This window comes from Leucoraja erinacea, chromosome 11, assembly GCF_028641065.1.
Source record: "Leucoraja erinacea ecotype New England chromosome 11, Leri_hhj_1, whole genome shotgun sequence".
Taxonomy (NCBI): domain Eukaryota; kingdom Metazoa; phylum Chordata; class Chondrichthyes; order Rajiformes; family Rajidae; genus Leucoraja; species Leucoraja erinaceus.
In genome coordinates, this window is record NC_073387.1 from 53,181,831 (window position 1) to 53,204,384 (window position 22,554).

Consider the following 22,554-nt stretch of genomic DNA (forward strand, 5'->3'; position numbering starts at 1 on the left):
CCAGTTCCTGCCTTCTCCCCATCCCCTGACTCCGCTATTTCTAAGAGCCCTATCTAGCTCTCTCTTGAAAGCATCCAGAGAACCTGCCTCCACCACCCTCTGAGGCAGAGAATTCCGCAGACTCACCACTCTCTGTGAGAAAAAGTGTTTCCTCATCTCCATTCTAAATAGCTTACTCCTTATTCTTAAACTGTGGCCCCTGGTCCTGGACTCCCCCAACATCGGGAACATGTTTCCTACCTTTAGTGTGTCCAAGCCCTTAACAATTTATATCTAGGTATATAAAACAATGAATGAATAAGTTTATTGGTCAAGTATTCATATACAAGGAATTTGTCTTGGTGCTCCGCCCACAAGTGACAACATGACATACAGTGACAGTTAGGAATGACACATAAAACATTAAACATTAATAATAAAACATTATTGATTAAACATGCAAATTAAATAAAATACCAGAGCAAAAGGAGGCTACAGATTTTTGGCTGTTGAGTAGAGCAACTACTCGTGGAAAAAAGCTGTTTTTATGTCTGGCTGTGGCAGCTTTGACAATCCGGAGTCGCCTTCCAGAAGGAAGTGATTCAAAGAGTTTGTGACCAGAGCGAGAGGGGTCAGAGATGATCTTGCCCGCTCGCTTCCTGGCTTTTACAGTGTACAGCTCATCAATGAAGGGAAGGTTGCAGCCAATAGCCTTCTCAGCTGATCAGACGATTCGCTGCAGCCTCCAGGTGTCATGCTTAGTGGCTGAGCCAAACCAGACCATGATGGAGAAGGTGAGAACAGACTCTACGCTGGCAGTATGGAATTGGATCATCATTGCCTGTGGCAGATTGTACTTCCTCAGCTGCCGCAGGAAGTACATCCTCTGTTGTGCCTTTTTGACAGCGTAGACAGTCAGAACCTTTCTTCCCCCCCTCAGATTGGAAATATCAAACATTTGGAGCACAGGAGGATGAGGGATAGAGGCATACAAGATCATGAGGGGAATAGATTGGGTAAATGCACAGTCTTTTACCCAGATTAAGGAAATCAACAACCGAGGACATAGGTTTAAGGTATGGAGTGAGAAGCCAGTTGAGACAGGTACTGTAACAACATTTAAAATACATTTGGACAGATATATGGATAGGAAAGCTTGAGAGAGAGAGATATGGGCAGGTACGACTAGTGTAGATGGGGCATCTTGGTCGGCAGGGGCAATTGGGCCAAAGGGCCTGTTTCTGTGCTGTATGACTAGATGGCACAGCTATAAAGTGAGAGACACAAAGTTTTAAAGGAGATTGCAGAGGGTAGTGGGCACCTGGCATGCAACGCCACAGGTGGCAGATGCAATAATAGTGTTTCAGAGGCCTTTAAGTTGGCATATAGATATGCAGGAAATAGCCCCCCACCACCACACAAACTGACATGTTGAACTTTTCTCAGCATTCGGGTGCAGGTACCATCGAGAGACTTGGACAATGCTCGAGTGAGAGTCCATGCCTCACACACATACAATAACATGGTCTCTACAGTTCTCTAAGAGTTGTATACAAATTAATCTTTACCAGCGCTTTTTCTTTGTAACGAAACATGTGGCACCCCTAACGTGACACATATGTTTATTAATCGTGCAAAGCTAATGGATAACTTAAATGAAAGAATTAGAACATTTATTTGCAGGGATGTAGAGTTTCATCATTATATTACAAGTTGGTGTTCCAGCATTCGTTACATGGAGGGGAAAAAATTGTTGATACATGTAGCTTAATTTTTCATTGATATGGGTATTTAATTAATATTTAATAGACGGGGGTGGCACAGCAGTAGAGTTGCTACCTTACAGCACCAGAGACCCGTGTTTGACCCGACAACGGGTGCTGTCTGTATGTAGTTTGCACGTCCTCTCTGTGACCACGCGGGCTTTCCCCGAGTGCTCCGGTTTCCTTCCTCCAAATGCATACAGGTTGGTAAAAATTGTCAATTGTCCCTGGTATGTAAGGGTGGTGCGAGTGTACGGTGTGTTCATTGTTTGCCATGGCCACGGAGGGCTGACGGGCCCAGTTTCCATGCTGTATCTCTAGAGTCTAAAGGTCAAAGTCTACGCATACCGCCACCTTTGGCTAGAAAAAACAAAAAGCGTATTGGACTTTGCAAAATTCTTCTGAGTTTTAACATTCTCACTACAAATGCAATTAAGACCAGTTAACTTGATGTAGAACAGCGATCAATACTGGGCCAAACCACAAAATGCTGGAGGAACTCAGCGGATCTCTCCAAAGGAAATGATTAGGTAACGTTTTGGATCCCGACACAAAATATAACCTAACCATTTCCGCCACAGATGCTACCTTGGACTTCATTCCTTGGAGCGCAGGAGGATGGGGTGATCTGGTAGAGGTGTACAAAATCATGAGAGGAATAGATTGGGTAAATGCACAGTGTCTTCTGTCCAGAGTAGGGGAAATCGAGGACCAGAAGACATAGGTTTAAGGTGAGGTGGGGTGGAGGGGGGGGGGGTTAGATGCAGTTGGTAGCATCACAATATTTAAGAAACATTACACAGGTACATGGTTAGGGCAGGTTTAGAGAGGTATGGGCAGAATGCAGGCAATTGGGATTAGTGTAGATGGGACATGTTGGTCAGAGAGGATAAGTTGGGCCAAAGGACTTGTTTTCATGCAGTACGATTCTATGACTCCGATTCGGGTTCCAGCATCTGCAGCTCCTTGGATCTCGACACTGGGCAAACTCTGGCCAAACAAGGAGCTTTCGGGGAGGTTAGAATGATTGTAGGTTTACATATTTTTCTAATAAGTTAAAAATAACAGTACAGGATTGTATAAAGAATAAGAAATATACTTTGATCTCATTCCAGTTACTTTCCCACAGCAGTGATGTGATGAATAGGTATTGATGTACTTCAAGCTTCAGTCTGAACTGAATAAACCAGTAAATGAGAAAAATTCTGTGTGATGTTATCTATTTCAGAAACTAACAGTTTGTAGCAGATACCCAACGTAAAATCCCGCAAGTACGGGCAGCACAACGGTAGAGTTGCTGCCTTACAGTGCCAGGGACCCAGGTTAGATCCAGATTACGGGTGCTGTCTGTACAAATGTTGGACGTTCTCCCAGCGACCGTGTGGGTTTTCTCCGGATGCTCCAGTTTTCTCCCACACTCCAAAGACATGCAGGTTTGTAGGTTAATTGGCTTCTGTAAAATTGCAAAATTGTTCCTTGTGTATAAGATAGTGCTAGCGTGTGGGGATCGCTGGACTCGGTAAGACGAAGGGCCTATTTCCGCGCTGTCTAAACTAAACGAAGTAATCCAATCATAACTCAATAAACCAAGAGTTAATAAAAACATTTCTGCAAGAAACTACAGGGAAGCCAACACAGGGAATGCTTCAAACCTTCCTTCAAATTACATAATCTTTGGCAGAATTTGCCGATAACATCCGTCAATTCAGTCATGTTAAAAATAATTCCACTTCAAAAAAGAGTGGCATCGATTCAATGTATTCATATTTTTTTTCCATGAGTGATGCATTAATGTCAAACTGCAGATATTAAGTCGCATTTGATTAATAAAAATATTTTTTTTAAAGCTTAGTTTAGTTTGGTGATGTAGTGTAGAAACAGGTTCTTCGGCCCACCCAGACAACGCCCTACCAGTGATACCCATATATTAAGCCCTATCCTACACACGAGGGACAATTTACAGAAGCCATTAACCAACAAACCCTCACGTCTTTGGAGTGTGGAAGGAAAGCAGAACTCCCGAGAAAAACCCCATAGAGTCACGGGGAGAACGTACAAACTCTGTACAGACATCACCCGCAGTCAGGATCGAACCAGAGTCCCTGTTGATGGAAGGATGCGCCACCCTAATGTTAAAGTAATTTCGTTTTTAAAACAATTTAAAGCGAATTTATTACCCAACTAAATTTAAACTTTTTGTATCACTTTTTAAAGCCTTGCGCCTTTGTACTTTGGGTCGATTGAGTCACGGAGTCTCTGATAGAATTTTGTGAGCACAGGGCTTTAGCGGGTCCTGGTCCAGCCTCTACACCTGGAACCCATCACGAGTCGAGAGTGTTTTATTGTCATACAAGGTCATATAGAATAACAGTAGAATTAGGCCATTCGGCCCATCAAGTCTACTCCGCCATCCAATCATGGCTAATCTACCTCTCCCTCCTAACCCCATTCTCCTGTCTTCTCCCCATAACCTTCGACACCTGTACCAATCAAGAATCTATCCATCTCTGCCTTGAAAATGTCCAAGTCCCCCCTCATTCTTTTAAACTCCAGCGAGTACAGGCCCAGTGCCGACAAATGCTCATCATATGTTAACCTACTCATTCCTGGGATCATTCTTGTAAACCTCCTCTGGACCCTCTCCAGATCCAGCACATCCTTCCTCCGATTATGGTGTCCAAAATTGCTCACAATATTCCCTCCATTATTTACCAGCATCTCCCATCCCTCAAGTTCATCAGCCCATTGATGCCAGCAATCATTTTAATGCTTGTTGTTGTTGTCCCTTGACCTTAGAGATACAGGCCCTTCCGCTGACTGAGTCCGCACCGACCAGCAATCAGCACATACTCTAGCACTGTCCCACACACCAGGGACAATTTATAGTTTTTACCGAAGCCAATTAACCTTCAAACCCACACGTCTTTGGAATGTGGGGGGGAAACTGAAGCACCCAGAGAAAACTCACGTGGTCACAGGGAGAGCATGCAAACTCCTTACAGACAGCACCCATGGTCAGGATCGAACCCAGGTCTCCGGTGCTGCCAGGCAGCAACTTTACCGCTGTGTCACGGTGTCCTTGCACAGTTTGGTCTCTAAACATTCATTTTCACAAAGAAGGCAACCAGATATCCCCTGGTGCTGCTATTGGTTTGCAGATTAATCACTTCCAGCTTCCCTGAACATCATTCGGCTGTTAATGTGTGTGGTTTTACACATATCCACGCTGGCATGCACTCATTTGGCACTTCATCTGGTGTGGAGTTATAAACAGTCAATACTCAGTCATTTAGTTCAAAAAGATACAAAAAGCTGGAGTAACTCAGCAGGACAGGCAGCATTTCTGGAGAGAAGGAATGGGTGACGTTTTGGGTCGAGACCCTTCTTCAGGCAGGCAATTTAGTTCAGTACAGTTTCGAAACAGTATTTAAACTGTGCCAAGCACTGCTGGCAAAGTTCAATTTAAAAAAAAAATTTCCCCAAAACTTTTTTTTGTGAGAAAGCAACGAAACAGGCCCTTCGGCCCACTGAGTCCGTGCCGGCATGCGATCCCTGCACATTAACTGTTCTACACACACTAGGGACAATTTACAATTTTACCAAACCAATTAACCTACAAACCTGTACGTCTTGAGTGTGGGAGGAAACCGGAGATCCCAGGGAAAACCCACGCCTGTCACTGTGTTGTAAGGCAGCAACTCTACCGCTGCACCACCGTTTCACCTTCAAAAACAATATTGCAGCAGTGTTGCCCTTTGGGGTGGGCGCAGAAACACTAAATCATCCATAGGTTTCACCAATTTCACCACGCCAGGCTCCTTGTTGAACGGATGTTAATTAAGTTGTAAAACATGACCTTTCCATCCAATTTCAACATAATGTACTAGGTGAACGGCCCGTTAATAAAGCAGCCTGTGACCTTTCAAACCCATTTCTGCACAAAATTACATAATGCATGCCATGCATATTGATTTCTCGTACATACCCGAGACTGGAGGTCTCCATTGGTACTCTGAAACGATATTATATAACCATATAACAATTACAGCACGGAAACAGGCCATCTCGGCCCTACAAGTCGATGCCGAACAAAATTTTTTCCCCTTAGTCCCACCTGCCTGCACTCGTACCATAACCCTCCATTCCCTTCTCATCCATATGCCTATCCAATTTATTTTTAAATGATACCAATGAACCTGCCTCCACCACTTCCACTGGGAGCTCATTCCACACCGCCACCACTCTCTGCGTAAAGAAGTTCCCCCTCATATTACCCCTAAACTTCTGTCCCTTAATTCTGAAGTCATGTCCTCTTGTTTGAATCTTCCCTATTCTCAAAGGGAAAAGCTTGTCCACATCAACTCTGTCTATCCCTCTCATCATTTTAAAGACCTCTATCAGGTCCCCCCTTAACCTTCTGCGCTCCAGAGAATAAAGACCTAACTTATTCAACCTATCTCTGTAACTTAGTTGTTGAAACCCAGGCAACATTCTAGTAAATCTCCTCTGTACTCTCTCTATTTTGTTGACATCCTTCCTATAATTTGGCGACCAAAATTGTACACCATACTCCAGATTTGGTCTCACCAATGCCTTGTACAATTTTTTTTTAACATTACATCCCAGCTTCTACACTCAATGCTCTGATTTATAAAGGCTAGCATACCAAAAGCTTTCTTTACCACCCTATCTATATGAGATTCCACCTTCAAGGAACTATGCACGGTTATACCCAGATCCCTCTGTTCAACTGTATTCTTCAATTCCCTACCATTTACCATGTACGTCCTATTTTGATTTGTCCTGCCAAGGTGTAGCACCTCACATTTATCAGCATTAAACTCCATCTGCAATCTTTCAGCCCATTTTTCCAAATGGCCTAAATCACTCTGTAGACTTTGGAAATCCTCTTCATTATCCACAACACCCCCTATCTTGGTATCATCTGCATACTTACTAATCCAATTTACCACACCTTCATCCAGATCATTGATGTACATGACAAACAACAAAGGGCCCAACACAGATCCCTGAGGCACCCCACTAGTCACCTGCCTCCAACCCGATAAACAGCCATCCACTATTACCCTCTGGCTTCTCCCATTCAGCCACTGTTGAATCCATCTTGCTATTCCTGCATTTATACCCAACAGTTGAACCATCTTAACCAACCTTCCATGAGGAACCTTGTCAAAGGCCTTACTAAAGTCCATATAGATTCAGATTCAGATTCAGATTCAGATTCAATTTTAATTGTCATTGTCAGTGTACAGTACAGAGACAACGAAATGCATTTAGCATCTCCCTTGAAGAGCGACATAGCAAACGATTTGAATAAAAAATAAATAATAAGTGTCCGGGGGGGGGGGGTGATTGGCAGTCACCGAGGTACGTTGTTTAGTAGAGTGACAGCCGCCGGAAAGAAGCTGTTCCTCGACCTGCTGGTTCGGCAACGGAGAGACCTGTAGCGCCTCCCGGATGGTAGGAGGGTAAACAGTCCATGGTTGGGGTGAGAGCAGTCCTTGGCGATGCTGAGCGCCCTCCGCAGACAGCGCTTGCTTTGGACAGACTCAATGGAGGGGAGCGTGGAACCGGTGATGCTTTGGGCAATTTTCACCACCCTCTGCAGTGCCTTCCGGTCGGAGACAGAGCAGTTGCCATACCATACTGTGATGCAGTTGGTAAGGATGCTCTCGATGGTGCAGCGGTAGAAGTTCACCAGGATCTGAGGAGACAGATGGACCTTCTTCAGTCTCCTCAGGAAGAAGAGACGCTGATGAGCCTTCTTGATCAGAGTAGAGGTATTGTGGGTCCAAGAGAGGTCATCGGAGATGTTGACTCCCAGGAACCTGAAGCTAGAAACACGTTCCACCTCCGTCCCGTTAATGTGGATGGGGGTGTGCGTGCCACCTCTGGACTTCCTGAAGTCTACAATGAGCTCCTTGGTCTTCTTGGAGTTAAGGGCCAGGTTGTTGTCAGCGCACCATGCTGCTAAGTGCTGGACCTCCTCCCTGTAGGCCAGCTCATCGTTGTTGCTGATGAGGCCAATCACCGTTGTATCATCTGCATACTTGATGATGGTGTTAGTACCATGTACAGGTGTGCAGTCATAGGTGAAGAGGGAGTAGAGGAGGGGGCTCAGCACACAGCCCTGAGGAACGCCGGTGTTCAGGGTGAGGGTTGAAGAGGTGTGCTTGTCTAACCTCACAGACTGGGGTCTGTTGGTTAGAAAGTCCAGTATCCAGTTGCAGAGGGAGGGGTCGATGCCCAGGTTACCGAGTTTGGTGATCAGTTATGATGGAATAATGGTGTTGAATGCTGAGCTGTAATCGATGAACAGCATTCTTACATAAGTGTCTCTGTTGTCAAGGTGGGAGAGGGCGGAGTGAAGTGCCGTTGAGATGGCATCCTCCGTACTCCTGTTCTTGCGGTAGGCAAACTGATAGGGATCCAGTGTGGGGGGTAGGCAGCTTTTGAGGTGTGCCAGGACCAGCCTCTCGAAGCACTTGGTGATGATGGGGGTAAGTGCAACTGGGCGGAAGTCGTTGAGGCTTGCCGCAGTGGAGTGTTTTGGCACTGGCACGATGGAGGTGGCTTTAAGGCAAGTGGGGACAACTGCTTGGGCAAGTGACAGGTTGAAGATGTCAGTCCAGACGTCTGTCAGCTGCGCAGCACAGGCACTGAGCACGCGCCCGGGGATGCCGTCAGGGCCAGCAGCCTTACGTGCATTAGTCCTACTCAGTGCCACGTACACGTCGTAGGGGGGTGAGTGTGAGGGGTTGGTGATCGGCAGGTAGCACAGCCTTGATGGCTGTCTCTAGATTGTCCCTGTCGAAGCGGCCATAGAAGTGGTTAAGCTCCTCAAGGAAGGAGGCGTCGCTGGATGTGGGGGTGATGTTGGAGGGTCTGTAGTCCGTGATGGCCTGGATGCCTTGCCACATGCGTCGGGGGTCGGAGTTGTTGTTGAAGTGCTCCTCAATCCTGAGCTTATGGCAGTGCTTGGCCTTCCTGATGCCCCTCTTCAGGTTAGCCCTGGATGAACTGTAGGCTCGAGCATCGCCTGACCTGAAAGCGGTGTCCCGTGCTTTCAGCAGTAGCCTGACCTCGCTGTTCATCCATGGCTTCTGATTCGGGTATATGGTCACCTGTTTGAGGGAGGTGACACTATTGATGGTGGAGTTTATAAAGTCCAGAACAGAGGATGTATAGGAATCAATGTCCGTGTGAGAGTCAAGGGTGGCCTGGGCTGCAAACGCCTTCCAGTCAGTGTTTCCAAAACACTGCTGAAGTGTGAAGTCCGCTTCCTCTGACCAGACTTTAACTGTCCTTACAGTTGGTTTAACCCGTCTGATGAGTGGGGAGTACTTAGGGAGCAGGAACAATGAGACGTGATCAGACTGACCAAGGTGGGGGAGGGGGATGGCTTTGTAAGCTTCAGCCATGTTGGTGTAGACTTTGTCCAGTGTCTTGTCTACTCTAGTGGGGAAGGATACATGTTGGTGGAATTTGGGGAGTACAGTCTTCAGGTTGGAGTGATTGAAGTCACCCGCAACAATGAAGGCTGCCTCGGGGTTGTGCGTCTGTTGTTTGCTAATGGCAGTATGCAGCTCTTTCATTGCAAGCTTGGCATTAGCATCAGGAGGGATGTAGGCTGCAGTCACAACAGTGGAGGTGAACTCTCTGGGCAGATAGAACGGTCTGCATCTAACCAAGAGGAATTCAAGGTTAGCTGAGCAGTGACTCTCGATGATGGTGGAGTCCGTGCACCATGCTTTGTTTACATAAATGCACAGACCCCCCCCTCTGGTCTTACCAGAGTCTGATGTCCTGTCCGCTCGGAGTAAATGACGCCCCGATAGCTGGATGGCGCTGTCAGGAACGTCAGTGTTGAGCCAAGTTTCAGTGAAGATCAAGATGTTGCAGTCCTTGATCCGGTTGTGGGAGGTGATCCTTAGCCGGAGTTCATCCATTTTGTTTGCCAGTGAGCGCACGTTGGCGAGGAAAAGGCTAGGAATCGCTGCCCTGTGTGGGGCTAGCTCTAACCTGGCCTTTAACCCACCTCTGCGTCCCCGGCGGTGTTTTCGTACCCGTCGCCGTCTGTTGGTGCTTCTGGTGGGCCGAGCTGGCTTGGTGCGCGCTGGTGTTCTGCCGCTCCGTTGCTCCGCGTCTGCGTTACTCCGCAGGCGGTCTTCAGCCCCGCGGCTCTGCTGATGGTCTCCAGCCCCGGGGCTTACCTGGCGTTCTCCAGCTCCACGGGTCGGGTGGTGGTCTCCAGCTCCACGGGTCGGGTGGAGGTCTCCAGCTCCACGGGTCGGGTGGCGTTCTCCAGCTCCACGGGTCGGGTGGTGGTCTCCAGCTCCACGGGTCGGGTGGTGGTCTCCAGCTCCACGGGTCGGGTGGCGGTCTCCAGCTCCACGGGTCGGGTGGCGTTCTCCAGCTCCACGGGTCGGGTGGTGGTCTCCAGCTCCACGGGTCGGGTGGTGGTCTCCAGCTCCACGGGTCGGGTGTCGTTCTCCAGCTCCGGGACTCACCTGGCGTTCTCCAGCTCCGCGGGACGGTTGGGCTCCGGGGATCGGGTGAGTACCGGGAGTCGGGCCAGGACCGGGGGTCGGGTCAGGGCCGGGGATCGGGCGAGAACCGGGCGTCGGGCGTGGGCCGGGAGTCGGGCGAGGACCGGGGATCCGGTGAGGGCCGGGCGTTGGGCGTGGGCCGGGAGTCGGGTCAGGGCCGGGGATCGGGCGAGAACCGGGAGTCGGGCGAGAACCGGGGGTCGGGCGAGGGCCGGGAGTCGGGCGAGGGCCGGGAGTCGGGTGAGGGCCGGGGATCCGGTGAGGGCCAGGCGTCGGGCGAGAACCAGGAGTCGGGCGTGGGTCGGGAGTCGGGCGAGGACCCGGTGAGGGCCGGGAGTCGGGCGAGGACCGGGGATCCGGTGAGGGCCAGGGATCCGGTGAGGGCCGGGCGTCGGGCGTGGGCCGGGAGTCGGGCGAGGACCGGGGGTCGGGTCAGGGCCGGGGATCGGGCGAGAACCGGGAGTCGGGCGAGGGCCGAGGGTCGGTTGGGCTCCGCGGGTCGGATGGCGGTCTCCAACCCCGCGACTCACCTGGCGGTCTCCAGTCGGGTGCTCTGTTGCTCTGATGAGCTCAGTCGGAAGAGGGAGATCGTCCAAAAAGTTGTTGCAGCCGCAGGAACCGAAGTCCAGAAGTTCCTGTCGGCTGTACGAGATGAATACAAGACTGCTCCGAGTGAGCAGCCTTGAAGCAGGTAAGGGGATCGTTGCTATTTTTCCCATTCTAGGGAGACACAGGGCGTCGCGGTGTGCCCGCGCCACCGCCATTTTGTGCAATAGACAACATCCACTGCTTTACCCTCGTCAATTTCCCTAGTAACCTCTTCAAAAAATTCAAGAAGATTAGTCAAACATGACCTTCCAGGCACAAATCCATGTTGACTGTTCCTAATCAGACCCTGTTTATCTAGATGCTTATATATATTGTCTCTAAGTATCTTTTCCATTAATTTTCCCACCACTGAAGTCAAACTAACAGGTCTATAATTGCTAGGTTTACTCTTAGAACCCTTTTTAAACAATGGAACAACATGCGCAGTACGCCAATCCTCGGGGACTATTCCCGTTTCTAATGACATTTGAAATATTTCTGTCATAGCCCCGGCTATTTCTACACTAACTTCCCTCAATGTCCTAGGGAATATCCTGTCAGGACCTGGAGACTTATCCACTTTTATATTTTTCAAAAGTGTCAGTACTTCTTTTACTTTGAACCTCATAGTATCCATAGCTACTCTACTAGTTTCCCTTACCTCACATAATTCAATATCCTTCTCCTTGGTGAATACCGAAGAAAAAAAAATGTTCAATATCTCCCCCATCTCTTTTGGCTCTGCAGATAGCTGTCCACTCTGTCTCTCCAATGGACCAATTTTATCCCTCCTTATCCTTTTGCTATTAATATAGCTGTAGAAACCCTTTGGATTGACTTTCACCTTACTTGCCAAAGCAACCTCATATCTTCTTTTAGCTTTTCTAATTTCTTTCTTAAGATTCTTTTTACATTCCTTATACTCCTCAAGCACCTAATTTACTTCATGCTGCCTATAATTATTGTAGATCTCCCTCTTTTTCCGAACAAGATGTCCAATTTCCCTTGAAAACCAGGGCTCTTTCCAATTTTTACTTTCCTTTCAACCGAACAGGAACATAAAGATTCTGTACTCTTAAAATTTCCCCTTTAAATGTCCTCCATTTCTCTTCTACATCTTTCCCATAAAACAAAATGTCCCAGTTCACTCCTTTTAAATCATCTCGCATCGCATCAAAGTTAGCCTTTCTCCAATCAAAAATCTCAACCCTAGGTCCAGTTCTGACCCTCTCCATAATTATATTGAAACTAATGGTATTGTGATCACTGGACCCGAAGTGCTCCCCAACGCATACCTCCGCCACCTGTCCAGTCTCATTTCCTAACAGGAGGTCCAGCACTGCCCCTCCTCTAGTAGGTACCTCTATGTATTGCTGCAAAAAACTATCCTGCACACATTTTACAAACTCCAACCCATCCAGCCCATTTACAGAATGTGTTTCCCAGTCTATGTGTGGAAAGTTGAAATCTCCCACAATCACTACCTTGTGCTTACTACTAATCTCTGCTATCTCCTTACACATTTGCTCTTCCAATTCTCGTTCCCCGTTTGGCGGTCTATAATACACCCCTATAAGTGTTGCTACACCTTTCCCACTTCTCAATTCCACCCAAATAGCCTCCCTAGATGAGCCCTCCAATCTATCCTGCCAAAGCACTGCTGTAATATCTTCCCTGACTAGTAATGCAACACCTCCACCTCTTGCCCCTCCAATTCTATCACACCTGAAGCAACGAAATCCTGGAATATTTAGTTTCCAATCACAGCCCTCCTGCAACCACGTTTCACTGATCGCCACAACATCATACTTCCAGGTGTCTATCCAGACTCTAAGCTCATCCACCTTTCTTACAATGCTCCTAGCATTAAAATATGCACATTTAAGAAAACCCCCGTCTCTTATTCTCTGTTTATTTCCTTTTTTTCCTTTCTCCTCTTGTGTCTGAGTGCTTCCCATTTCTGCTTCCTGCCTCCCACTCTGTCTACTACCTTTCGCTATTTGAGTCCCTCGCCCCAACCATTCTAGTTTAAAGTCTCCCCAGCTGCCTTTGCAAATTTCCCCGCTAGGATATTGGTCCCCCTCGGGTTCAAGTGCAACCCATCCTTTCTGTACAGGTCCCACCTTCCCCAAAAGAAGTCCCAATGATCCAGGAACTTGAATCCCTGCCCTCTGCACCAGTCTTTCAGCCACGCATTTATCCTCCACCTCGCTCCATTCCTACTCTCACTGTCGCGTGGCACAGGCAGTAATCCTGAGATTGTTACCTTTTTGGTCCTTTTTCTTAACTCTCCTCCCAACTCCCTAAATCCTCCCTTCAGGACCTCTTCCCTTTTTTTTCCCTATGTCATTGGTACGTACCTATATGTACCACGACCTCAGGCTCCTCTCCCTCTGATTTAAGGATATCTTGGATGCGTTGAGACACGTCCGAGACCTTGGCACCAGGGAGGCAGACCACCATCCTGGTCTCCCGACTGCGTCCACAGAATCGCCTATCCGACCCCCTAACAATAGAGTCCCCAATTACTATTGCCCTCTTTTTTTCCCTAGCTTTTGGAGCAACAGGGCCGGTCTCTGTGCTGGAGGCCCGTCCGCTGTCACTACCCCCGGGTAGGCTGTCACCCCCATCCGTACTCAAACAGGAGTACTTATTTGCAAGGCGTACCGACATTGGAGTACTCACTCATCCCTGCCTCTGCCCCTTGCCCTTCCTTAACGTGACCCACATGTCTCTCTCCCGTGGTTTTGGAGTGACCACCTCTCTATAACTCCCCTCTATGACCTCCTCACTCTCCCTGATCAGAGCGAGGTCATCGAGCTGCTGCTCCAGGATCCTAATACGGTCCCTTAGGAGCCCCATCTCGCTGCACCTGGTGCAGATGTGGATGTCTGGAGGGCCATTCGACACCATGACCTCCCACATCTGACATCCAGAACAGTACACTGCTCTGACTGTCATTCTCCCGCCTTACCCTGGATCCGATACCAGTATAATACAATAGAAACTGCTGGGAGAAATCAGCAGGTATCTGACTCACAACAGCTGCTCCCTCGTGACCTTTAAACTGCACCTTTATTATATTATGTTTAAATTTAGAAAAAAATTAGGAGTGACATTGTTGAACCCTTGGTTAAATTTGATAGGACTTGGGGAAGATTTATTCAACATTTTCATACGACATAAATTGTCCCCTCTCGAACTGTTATAATAATTTTTTTTACTGGTTTACGGCGGAACGCACTTGATGACAAACAGGGATTTAAATTGTTGAATCTCTTTGCAGCTCAGATTTTTCCTCTCTAGTTTAGGGAGGTTTTGTTTTTTTGTTGTTTCTCTTTTTTTCTCTCATTTCTTTTTTTCTTTGTGTTTTTATACATACAAGTTCTCTTTTAAACACTTAACTATATTTACATAGAGACCGGGAGATCTATATTCAATGTGTAATTTTGACACTGGACTCATATTTAGGTTATACCTGCCATTGGTGTAAACCTGATCCCCATGTATCAATATCACTGCACAACCAGCAACAGATGACCAAGGAAGAGTGGAGTCCATAATGGTCTCCTAATCTGAGGAAATACATTCTTGCCATAGAGGGAGTACAGATAAGGTTCACCAAACTGATTCCTGGGATGTCAGGACTTTCATATGAAGAAAGACTGGATAGACTCGGCTTGTACTCGCTAGAATTTAGAAGATTGAGGGGGGATCTTATAGAAACTTACAAAATTCTTAAGGGGTTGGACAGGCTAGATGCAGGAAGATTGTTCCCGATGTTGGGGAAGTCCAGAACAAGGGGTCACAGTTTAAGGATAAGGGGGAAATCTTTTAGAAACGAGAGGAAAACATTTTTCACACAGAGAGTGGTGAATCTCTGGAATGCTCTGCCACAGAAGGTAGTTGAGGCCAGTTAATTGGCTATATTTAAGAGGGAGTTAGATGTGGCCCTTGTGGCTAAAGGGATATGGAGAGAAGGCAGGTACAGGATACCGAGTTGGATGATCAGCCATGATCATATTGAATGGCGGTGCAGGCTCGAAGGGCCGAATGGCCTACTCCTGCATGTTTCTATAATGGCCCATTGTCAGCTGGGGTAGAGGTGATAATAAAGGGATACAAGGATGCAAATGGTGGAACTAGTAGGAAGGCTATGGTGGGGGAAGGAAGAGATGAATGTAGGGGCTACTGGAAATAGGACAAATCAACATTCATACGACTGGTTGTAAGCTGCCCAAGCACAATGAGGTGCTGTTCACCCAATTGATATGGTGGGCACACCAACAGTGGAGGAGGTGGGATAGAGGGTTGACAGGATAAAGTCAACAATGCATGACAAACAAAGTAAACAGTCACACCACCTGATTCTGCTGCTTTTGCACTGACAATTTAATAACTGGCACTGAGTAATAACTCTGGCACTGGCTCATGCCACTTAAATCAGCTGCCCTTGACATTTTATGACTGTTTTTTACAAGTCAAGTCAAGTTTATTTGTCACATACACATACGAGATGTGCAGTGAAATGAAAGTGGCAATGCTCGCGGACTTTTGTGCAAAAGACAAACAACCAAACAAACTATAGACACAATCATAACACACATATTCTTTTACATAATAAATAATGGAAGGAAAAACGTTCAGTAGAGTTAGTCCCTGGTGAGATAGGCATTTACAGTCCGAATGGTCTCTGGGAAGAAACTCCTTCTCAACCTCTCCGTTCTCACCGCATGGCAATGGAGACGTTTGCCTGACTGTAGCAGCTGGAACAGTCCGTTGCAGGGGTGGAAGGGGTCTCTCATGATATTGTTGACTCTGGAGTTGCACCTCCTGATGTATAGTTGCTGCAGGGGGGCAAGTGAAGTTCCCATAGTGCGTTCGGCCGAACGCACTACTCTCTGCAGAGCCTTCTTGTCCTTGGCAGAGCAATTCCCAAACCAGATGGTAATGTTCCCGGACAAGATGCTTTCCACCACCACTGCGTAGAAGCACTGGAGTATCCTCGGAGACACTCTGAATTTCCTCAATTGCCCGAGGTGGTAAAGGCGCTGCCTTGCCTTACTCACGAGTGCTGCAGCGTGTGATGCCCATGTCATATCCTTGGAGATGTGGACTCCCAGATATTTAAAACAGCTCACCCTATCCACAGGATCCCCATTTATCCTCAATGGAGTGGACTTGTATTTTAATGTTCCTGTTTTTACCTGCACTTTTTAAAAAACTATTCGTACTGTTTTATCAGGAACTGGATTTTTTTAAAATCGGTTTTATTTGATGCGTTTTTATGTGCGATGCTCCGGTATTCCCTGGGAAACGTCTTCTCATTTTGCACTGTACAACTGTTGCTTTGCAAGATGACAATAAAGGATGATAATGATGATCCAAATCAAATAAATTCTTCCTACAACCATAGGGCAGGATGGTGACACAATGGTAGAATTGCTGCCTTATAGCGCCAGAGACCCGGGTTCGATCCTGACTATGGGTGCTGCCTGAACAGAGTTCGTACGTTCTCCCTGTGACTTGCGTGGGCTTTCTCCGAGATCTTCGGTTTCCTCCTTCACTCCAAAGACGTACAGGTTTGAAGGTTAATTGGCTCGGTATCAAGGCAAATTGTGAGCGTGCGTGTGCGTGGATAGATTTAGTGTGCGGTCGGTGCGGACTCAGTGGGACGAAGGGCTTGTTTCTGTGCTGTATTTCTAAACTAAACCCCTCCTTTGATGAAGAACGAACAGCAGATTCTGGAAAAATAGAAGGTAGACAAAAATTCAAGGGTCTTGACCCAAAACGCCACCTATTCCTTCGCTCCATAGATGCTGCCTCACCCGCAGAGTTTCTCCAGCATTTTTGCCTACCCTCCTTTGTTGAGCTCATTTTTAGCTGTACCTTTCGACACTGAAACGATGCAATTAGACTAGGCTTAGAAATATCAGCCTCATGTTTTAGTGTATCATTAGTGCTAGTTAGTAACAAAGTTCTTGCTGCTGGTTCCAGTCTGGCAAATGGACATAAGAAACATAGAAAATAGGTGCAGGAGTAGGCCATTCGGCCCTTCGAGTCTGCAGCGCCATTCAATATGTTCATGGCTGATCATCCAACTCGGTATCCTGTACCTGCCTTCTCTCCATACCCCCTGATCCCTTTAGCCACAAGGGCCACATCTAACTCCCTCTTAAATATAACCAATGAACTGGCCTCAACTACCTTCTGTGGCAGTGGAGTATGAATTCTCCCAATTTTGCTAGCCCTTGCTGTCTCCTCCCCTTCCTTAACCCTTGAGCTGTCTCCTCCCATCCCCCGCCCTTGGGCTCCTCCTCCTCCCTTTTTCCTTCCTTCTCCCCCACCCATCAGTCTGAAGAAGGGGTTTGGCCCGAAACGTCACCCATTTCCTTCGCTCCATAGATGCTGCTGCACCCACTGAGTTTCTCCAGCATTTTTGTGTACCTTCTACCTTCTGTGGCAGAGAGTTCCAGAGATTCACCACTGTGTGAAAAATGGTTTTCTCATCTCGGTCCCATAGGATTTCCCCTTTATCCTGAAACTGTGACCCCTTGTCCTGGACTTCCCCAACATCGGGAACAATCTTCCTGCATCTAGCCTGTCCAACCCCTTATGAATTTTGTAAGTTTCTATAAGATCCCCCCTCAATCTTCTAAATTCTAGTGAGTACAAGCCAAATCTATCCAGTCTTTCTTCATATGAAAGTCCTGGCATCCCAGGGAGAACTTGGGAGAACAAAATAACTTTGTCAACCGTTCTTGTGTTTGAGATTGTTTTGTATCCAAGGAAGTATTTATACAAAGAGCTTCCACATGATCCCCATGGAATTCACTGGCCATCTTCACTGTTGAAACAGCAGCTGAGAATAGTTTAATTTAAGCATTTCCTGGACGTCACTTGTCATTATTGATTTGGAGCTGAAACATTTGGAGTTGCAGATTTGACACTGCCAGGTTATTCTGTTGCGGGCAGCAGGACATTTAAAAAGGAGCAAAATTAAATTAAATTATATTTGAATTGAGAACCAAATATTTCATCAAACGCTGATTGGAGGATAAGCCAATCTTACCAAAGCCAATTAACCTACAAACCTGTACATCTTTGGAATCCACAAGATTCATAAGAAATAGGAGCAGATTAGGCCATTCGGTCCATCAAGTCTACTCCGCCATTTAATCACGGCTGATCTACATTTCCCTCCTAATCCCATTCTCCTGCCTTCTCCCCTTAACCCCTCAATGAGGGAATAACCAGAGCACCCGGAGAAAACCCCACGTGGTCACAGTGAGAACATGCAAACTCTACACAGACAGCCACCTTGAACCCGGATCTCAGGCGCTGTAAGGCAGCAACTCTACCACTACGCCTCCTTTGTTAATCAACCAATTTTTAAAAAGAATCCAGAGGTAACGGACTGCAAAATTTTAAAATTTATCAATTTCCCTCCTGGGATAAATAAACTTATATGGTATCGTGCAAGAAAAAAAAATCACCTAAAAAATGGATGATCAGCCATGATCACATTGAAAGGCAATGCTGTCTCGAAGGGCCGAATGGTCTTCTACTGCACCTATTGTCTAAAATCATTGCTGATGTTCTCATCTTGGTTTAAATCAGATTGCGAGCATTTCCCTTTTGCCTTTCCACTTCCTTTCTTCCTTTACAAATCTTCTAAAGGAATTCTAAAGGCAGTTTAGTCACCTTCAGTTGAGAACATTTAGATTTTAGAGATGCAGCATTTAAACAGGCCCTTTGGCCCACCAAGTCTGCCCCAACCAATGATCACACGTAAACTAGTTCTATACTACACAATTTACAGAAGGCAATTAACCTACAAACCTGTACGTCTTTGGAGTCTGGAAGGAAACCAGAGCACCCGGAGAAAACCCACGCGGTCACATGGAGAACATACAAACTTCGTACAGACCGCACCCGTAGTCAGGATCGAACCAGAGTCTCTGGCATCGCGAGGCAGCAACTTTGCCACTGTGCCACCCTTTTACATTTTATTATTGCAAACAGGCATTTAGCTCTACTGCCAGAGTTACAATAGCTCCCGAGAGTTCCCCAACTTTGCCTTAAAGTAGAGTCTGCTACCGAAATGCCAAGGACAGGTTGAAGATAGTCCCCAATGGAACAATACCACTGAAATTATTTATAGTACATACCTGCGGCTGTGCTTGGAGAGAGTTTTGGAAAGGCCGAGTGCTTCCATCTTCAATACCATTCGGGGACCAGGGCTTGTTTTCATTCCTGGAATAAAGTAGCATCAATCTTGAATGATGGATGGCTAGGAATGTTTCTACAAGTAAAAACCAACAGAAGAATTCACACTGATAGCCGGAACCACAATATATGAAAACGGGGCCGGAATTCAGAAAAAAACCAGGCAGCACACAAGAGTTGCCGACTCCAGCAATCTACAATTATATTGATAGTAGATGCGGTAATTTCTAGCATTCAACAGGTAAAAATTGATCAACACATAACCGCACAAGGGTCTAAAAATTGAACACAAGGTTCGCCTTCCAAGTTATTATTCTTTTCATTTGGCCACCAACATGGAAAATCATTAGAAATTCATGCTCTTGATATTGTAATCTCCCTGTCAGATAAAGCACAATAGGAATATGTAAACACGTTTACCATCTCCCTAAAATTTCCATTCATTTAAAATTAATAATAATTTAATTCACCAAGCTCCAAAAATAAACCAAGCCCAGCTTCATTCAATTTAAAAAAAACCCCAAAAAACAATAATATTTCTATTAACCTAATAAAAATGTACACCCCAAAACATATCAGAAATTATTGATAATTCTCCAGGGATAAAGATCTACTGGGTAGGAAAGAACTGCAGATGCTGGGCTATACTGAAGATAGACACAAAATGCTGGAGTAACTCAGCGGGACAGACAGCGTCTCTCGAGAGAAAGAATGGGTGGCGTTTTGGGTGTCTGATGAAGGGTCTCAACCTGAAAAGTCACCCATTCCTTCTCTCCAGAGGATAATAGGACTTTATGGTTACGGCTTTTAACATTTATTTTTAAAATTCAGACTGGAAGGGTATAAGATGGCGCCCAAAATGTGGCAACTCTTGTGTGCTACCTCAGTGTATCTAACAGTCTTGCACAACACCTATCCATGTCCTCCAGAGATGCTGCCTGAACCAAGACGGACACAAATTGCTGGAGTAATTAAGCAAGTTAGGCAGCATCTCTGGAGAAAAATAATAAGGTGATGTCTTGGAACTGAACCCTTCTTCGGACTGAAAGTAGATGTGGGGTGGGGGTGGGGGGCGTAAATCTGAGGCAAGACGAGGTCAGAACAAGGGCCGGCAACAGATGACCTCAGGAAGAGTGGAGCCCGTCTACCAACCCACTACTGTAGATCTATTACAAATGTCAGCGTTATAAAATGCAATGGAACAAAGTTCAGTGTTTAGCTCATTAAGTGTTTAGAAGTGAACCCTTAATACACTCCAGGGACATGACCTGCTTTGCATGGAAAACACAATGCCCATGAATGCTGCATTAATGACAGCAGCAGAGGCTAGGAATGGTTGTAATGAAAGTGCGTATCGCACAACACCCTTTAAGACCATGATATACAGCAGGGTACATAACACAAGCATCAATTGTGTGGTTACCAAGTGCCACTAAATTGGTCGGTCACCAACATCAAAGCCTTGAGATGACAGGACTTGATTTATGCGTTGCACATTTCAAGATGTAAGAGCGAAATAGACCAGTGACAACTTAAAAAAAAAAAATCATGACCCAACCTCTTTAATGAGGTGCAGCGGTAGTGTTGCTGCCTTGCAGCGCCAGAGACCCGGGTTCGATCCCGACTACTGGTGCTCGTCTGTACGTTCTCACCAGGACCACGTGGGCTTCCCCCAGATTTTCTGTTTCCTCCCAAACTCCAAAGACCTCCAGGTTTGTAGGTTGATCGGCTTGGTATAAATGTAAATTGTCCCGAGTGTGCAGGATAGTGTTAGTGTGCGGGGAATCGCTGGTCGGCGTGCACTCTGGACTTTTTCTTCGTTGCATCTCGCAACAAAACTAAAAAGTACCATAATCCCTCCATGCTACCCATGTTAAGATGACAGTGATACTAAAAATTAATAGCAATTCCCCAGGGACAGAGATCACACATGTCAGCATTATAAAATGAAATGGAATAACTTTCTGTATTTCCCTTAAGTGTTTTCACACACTCATAGTACACTCAGAATCATAGAGGCTTACAGCATGGAAACAGGTCCTTTGGTCCAACATGTTCCAGCTACACTAGTCCCACCTGCTTTTGTTTGGCACATACTGTATCCCTCCTAACCCGTCCTATCCACGGACCTAACGGCTGGATAGTCCCTGCCATGACTACACAAGAGACTGTGTGTCTACCCGATCTATTTCCCTCATGATTTGATACACCTCTAACATCTCCCCTCATCCTCCTACACTAAGGAATAGAGTCCCAGCCTATTCAAACTCTCTCTATAGCTCAGACCCGCTAGTCATGGCAACATCCTTGTAAATCTTCCCTGCAACCCTTACACTCCAGGCGAACGTTTCCACCACACAGGCAGTATCTCTGGAGAGAAGGACTGGGTGATGTTTCAGGCCTAGACCCTTCCTCAGACTCGGAGGGGGAGCAGCACGTTCACAAAATAGGAGAGTAGAATTAGGCCATTCGGCCCATCAAGTCAACTCCACCATTCATCATGGGTGATCTATTCTTCCTCATCCCATTTTCCTGCCCTCCCCATAACCCTCAACACCCGTTCTAATCAATAATTTATCAATGCCTTAAAAATATCCACCGACTTGGCCTCCACAGCCCTCTGCGGCCAATGAGTTCCACAGATTAACTATCCTCTCACTAAAGAAGTTCCACTTCACCTCCTTTCTGAAAGTGCACCCTTTAATTCTGAGGCTATGACCTCTGGCACCTAGACTCTCCCACCAGTGGAAACATCCTCTCCACATCCATGAGAGGGTGTTACAGAACTTTTGTCAGACAGAGGAGAACTTCTTCAAAGTAGATGCACCTTTCAGATGTTACAGTGGAGCAGACAAAATGCTGGCTTACACCAAAGATAGACACAAAATGCTGGAGTAACGCAGTGGAGGCATCTCTGGAGAGAAGTAAATGGGTGACCTTTCAGGCCGAGAACCTTCTTCAAATCTTGATGGATTACTGCTTACTTGATGAAGCAGAGATCTGATTACTGATGACAAGTTCTTTGTACTTTCTAGATGGAGGGTGTGGGACGGGTGGGTGTAATAGACAAGCTGTCATTATCATTGCAGGTTAAGTGACAGATAAAATGAAGAGCAATCAGCTGTTCCTGCCCTCAGAAAATGCAAAGACCTTCAACTAGTTTAGCATCACATATACTGAGGTACAGAAAAAAGCTTTTAGTTGCATGCTAACCAGTCAACAGAAAGACTATATATGATTTCAATCGATCAGTCCACAGTGTACAGATACATGATAAAATAAATAACATTTAGTGCAAGATGAAGTCTAATAACGTCTGATTAAAGAGAGTCTGAGGGTTTCCAACTACAAGTCTTTCTGATTTCTAGATTTCCTAACTCCATGGGACAATATCAACTATATTCATTTTCTGCACGCATCGTCAC

At 46.4% G+C, this 22,554-nt stretch overlaps 1 protein-coding gene across 1 annotated transcript in view; it reads right to left on the reverse strand.

The window, feature by feature from the left end:
• The window catches only part of LOC129701829 (PDZ and LIM domain protein 4-like), a 73,630-nt gene that overhangs the window by 14,495 nt on the left and 36,581 nt on the right, over positions 1 to 22,554 (reverse strand). Inside the window, exon 3 of the mRNA XM_055643299.1 lies at positions 19,072 to 19,156. Coding sequence (XP_055499274.1) covers positions 19,072 to 19,156 — 85 coding nt within the window. The remainder of the gene's footprint in view (positions 1 to 19,071; positions 19,157 to 22,554) is intronic.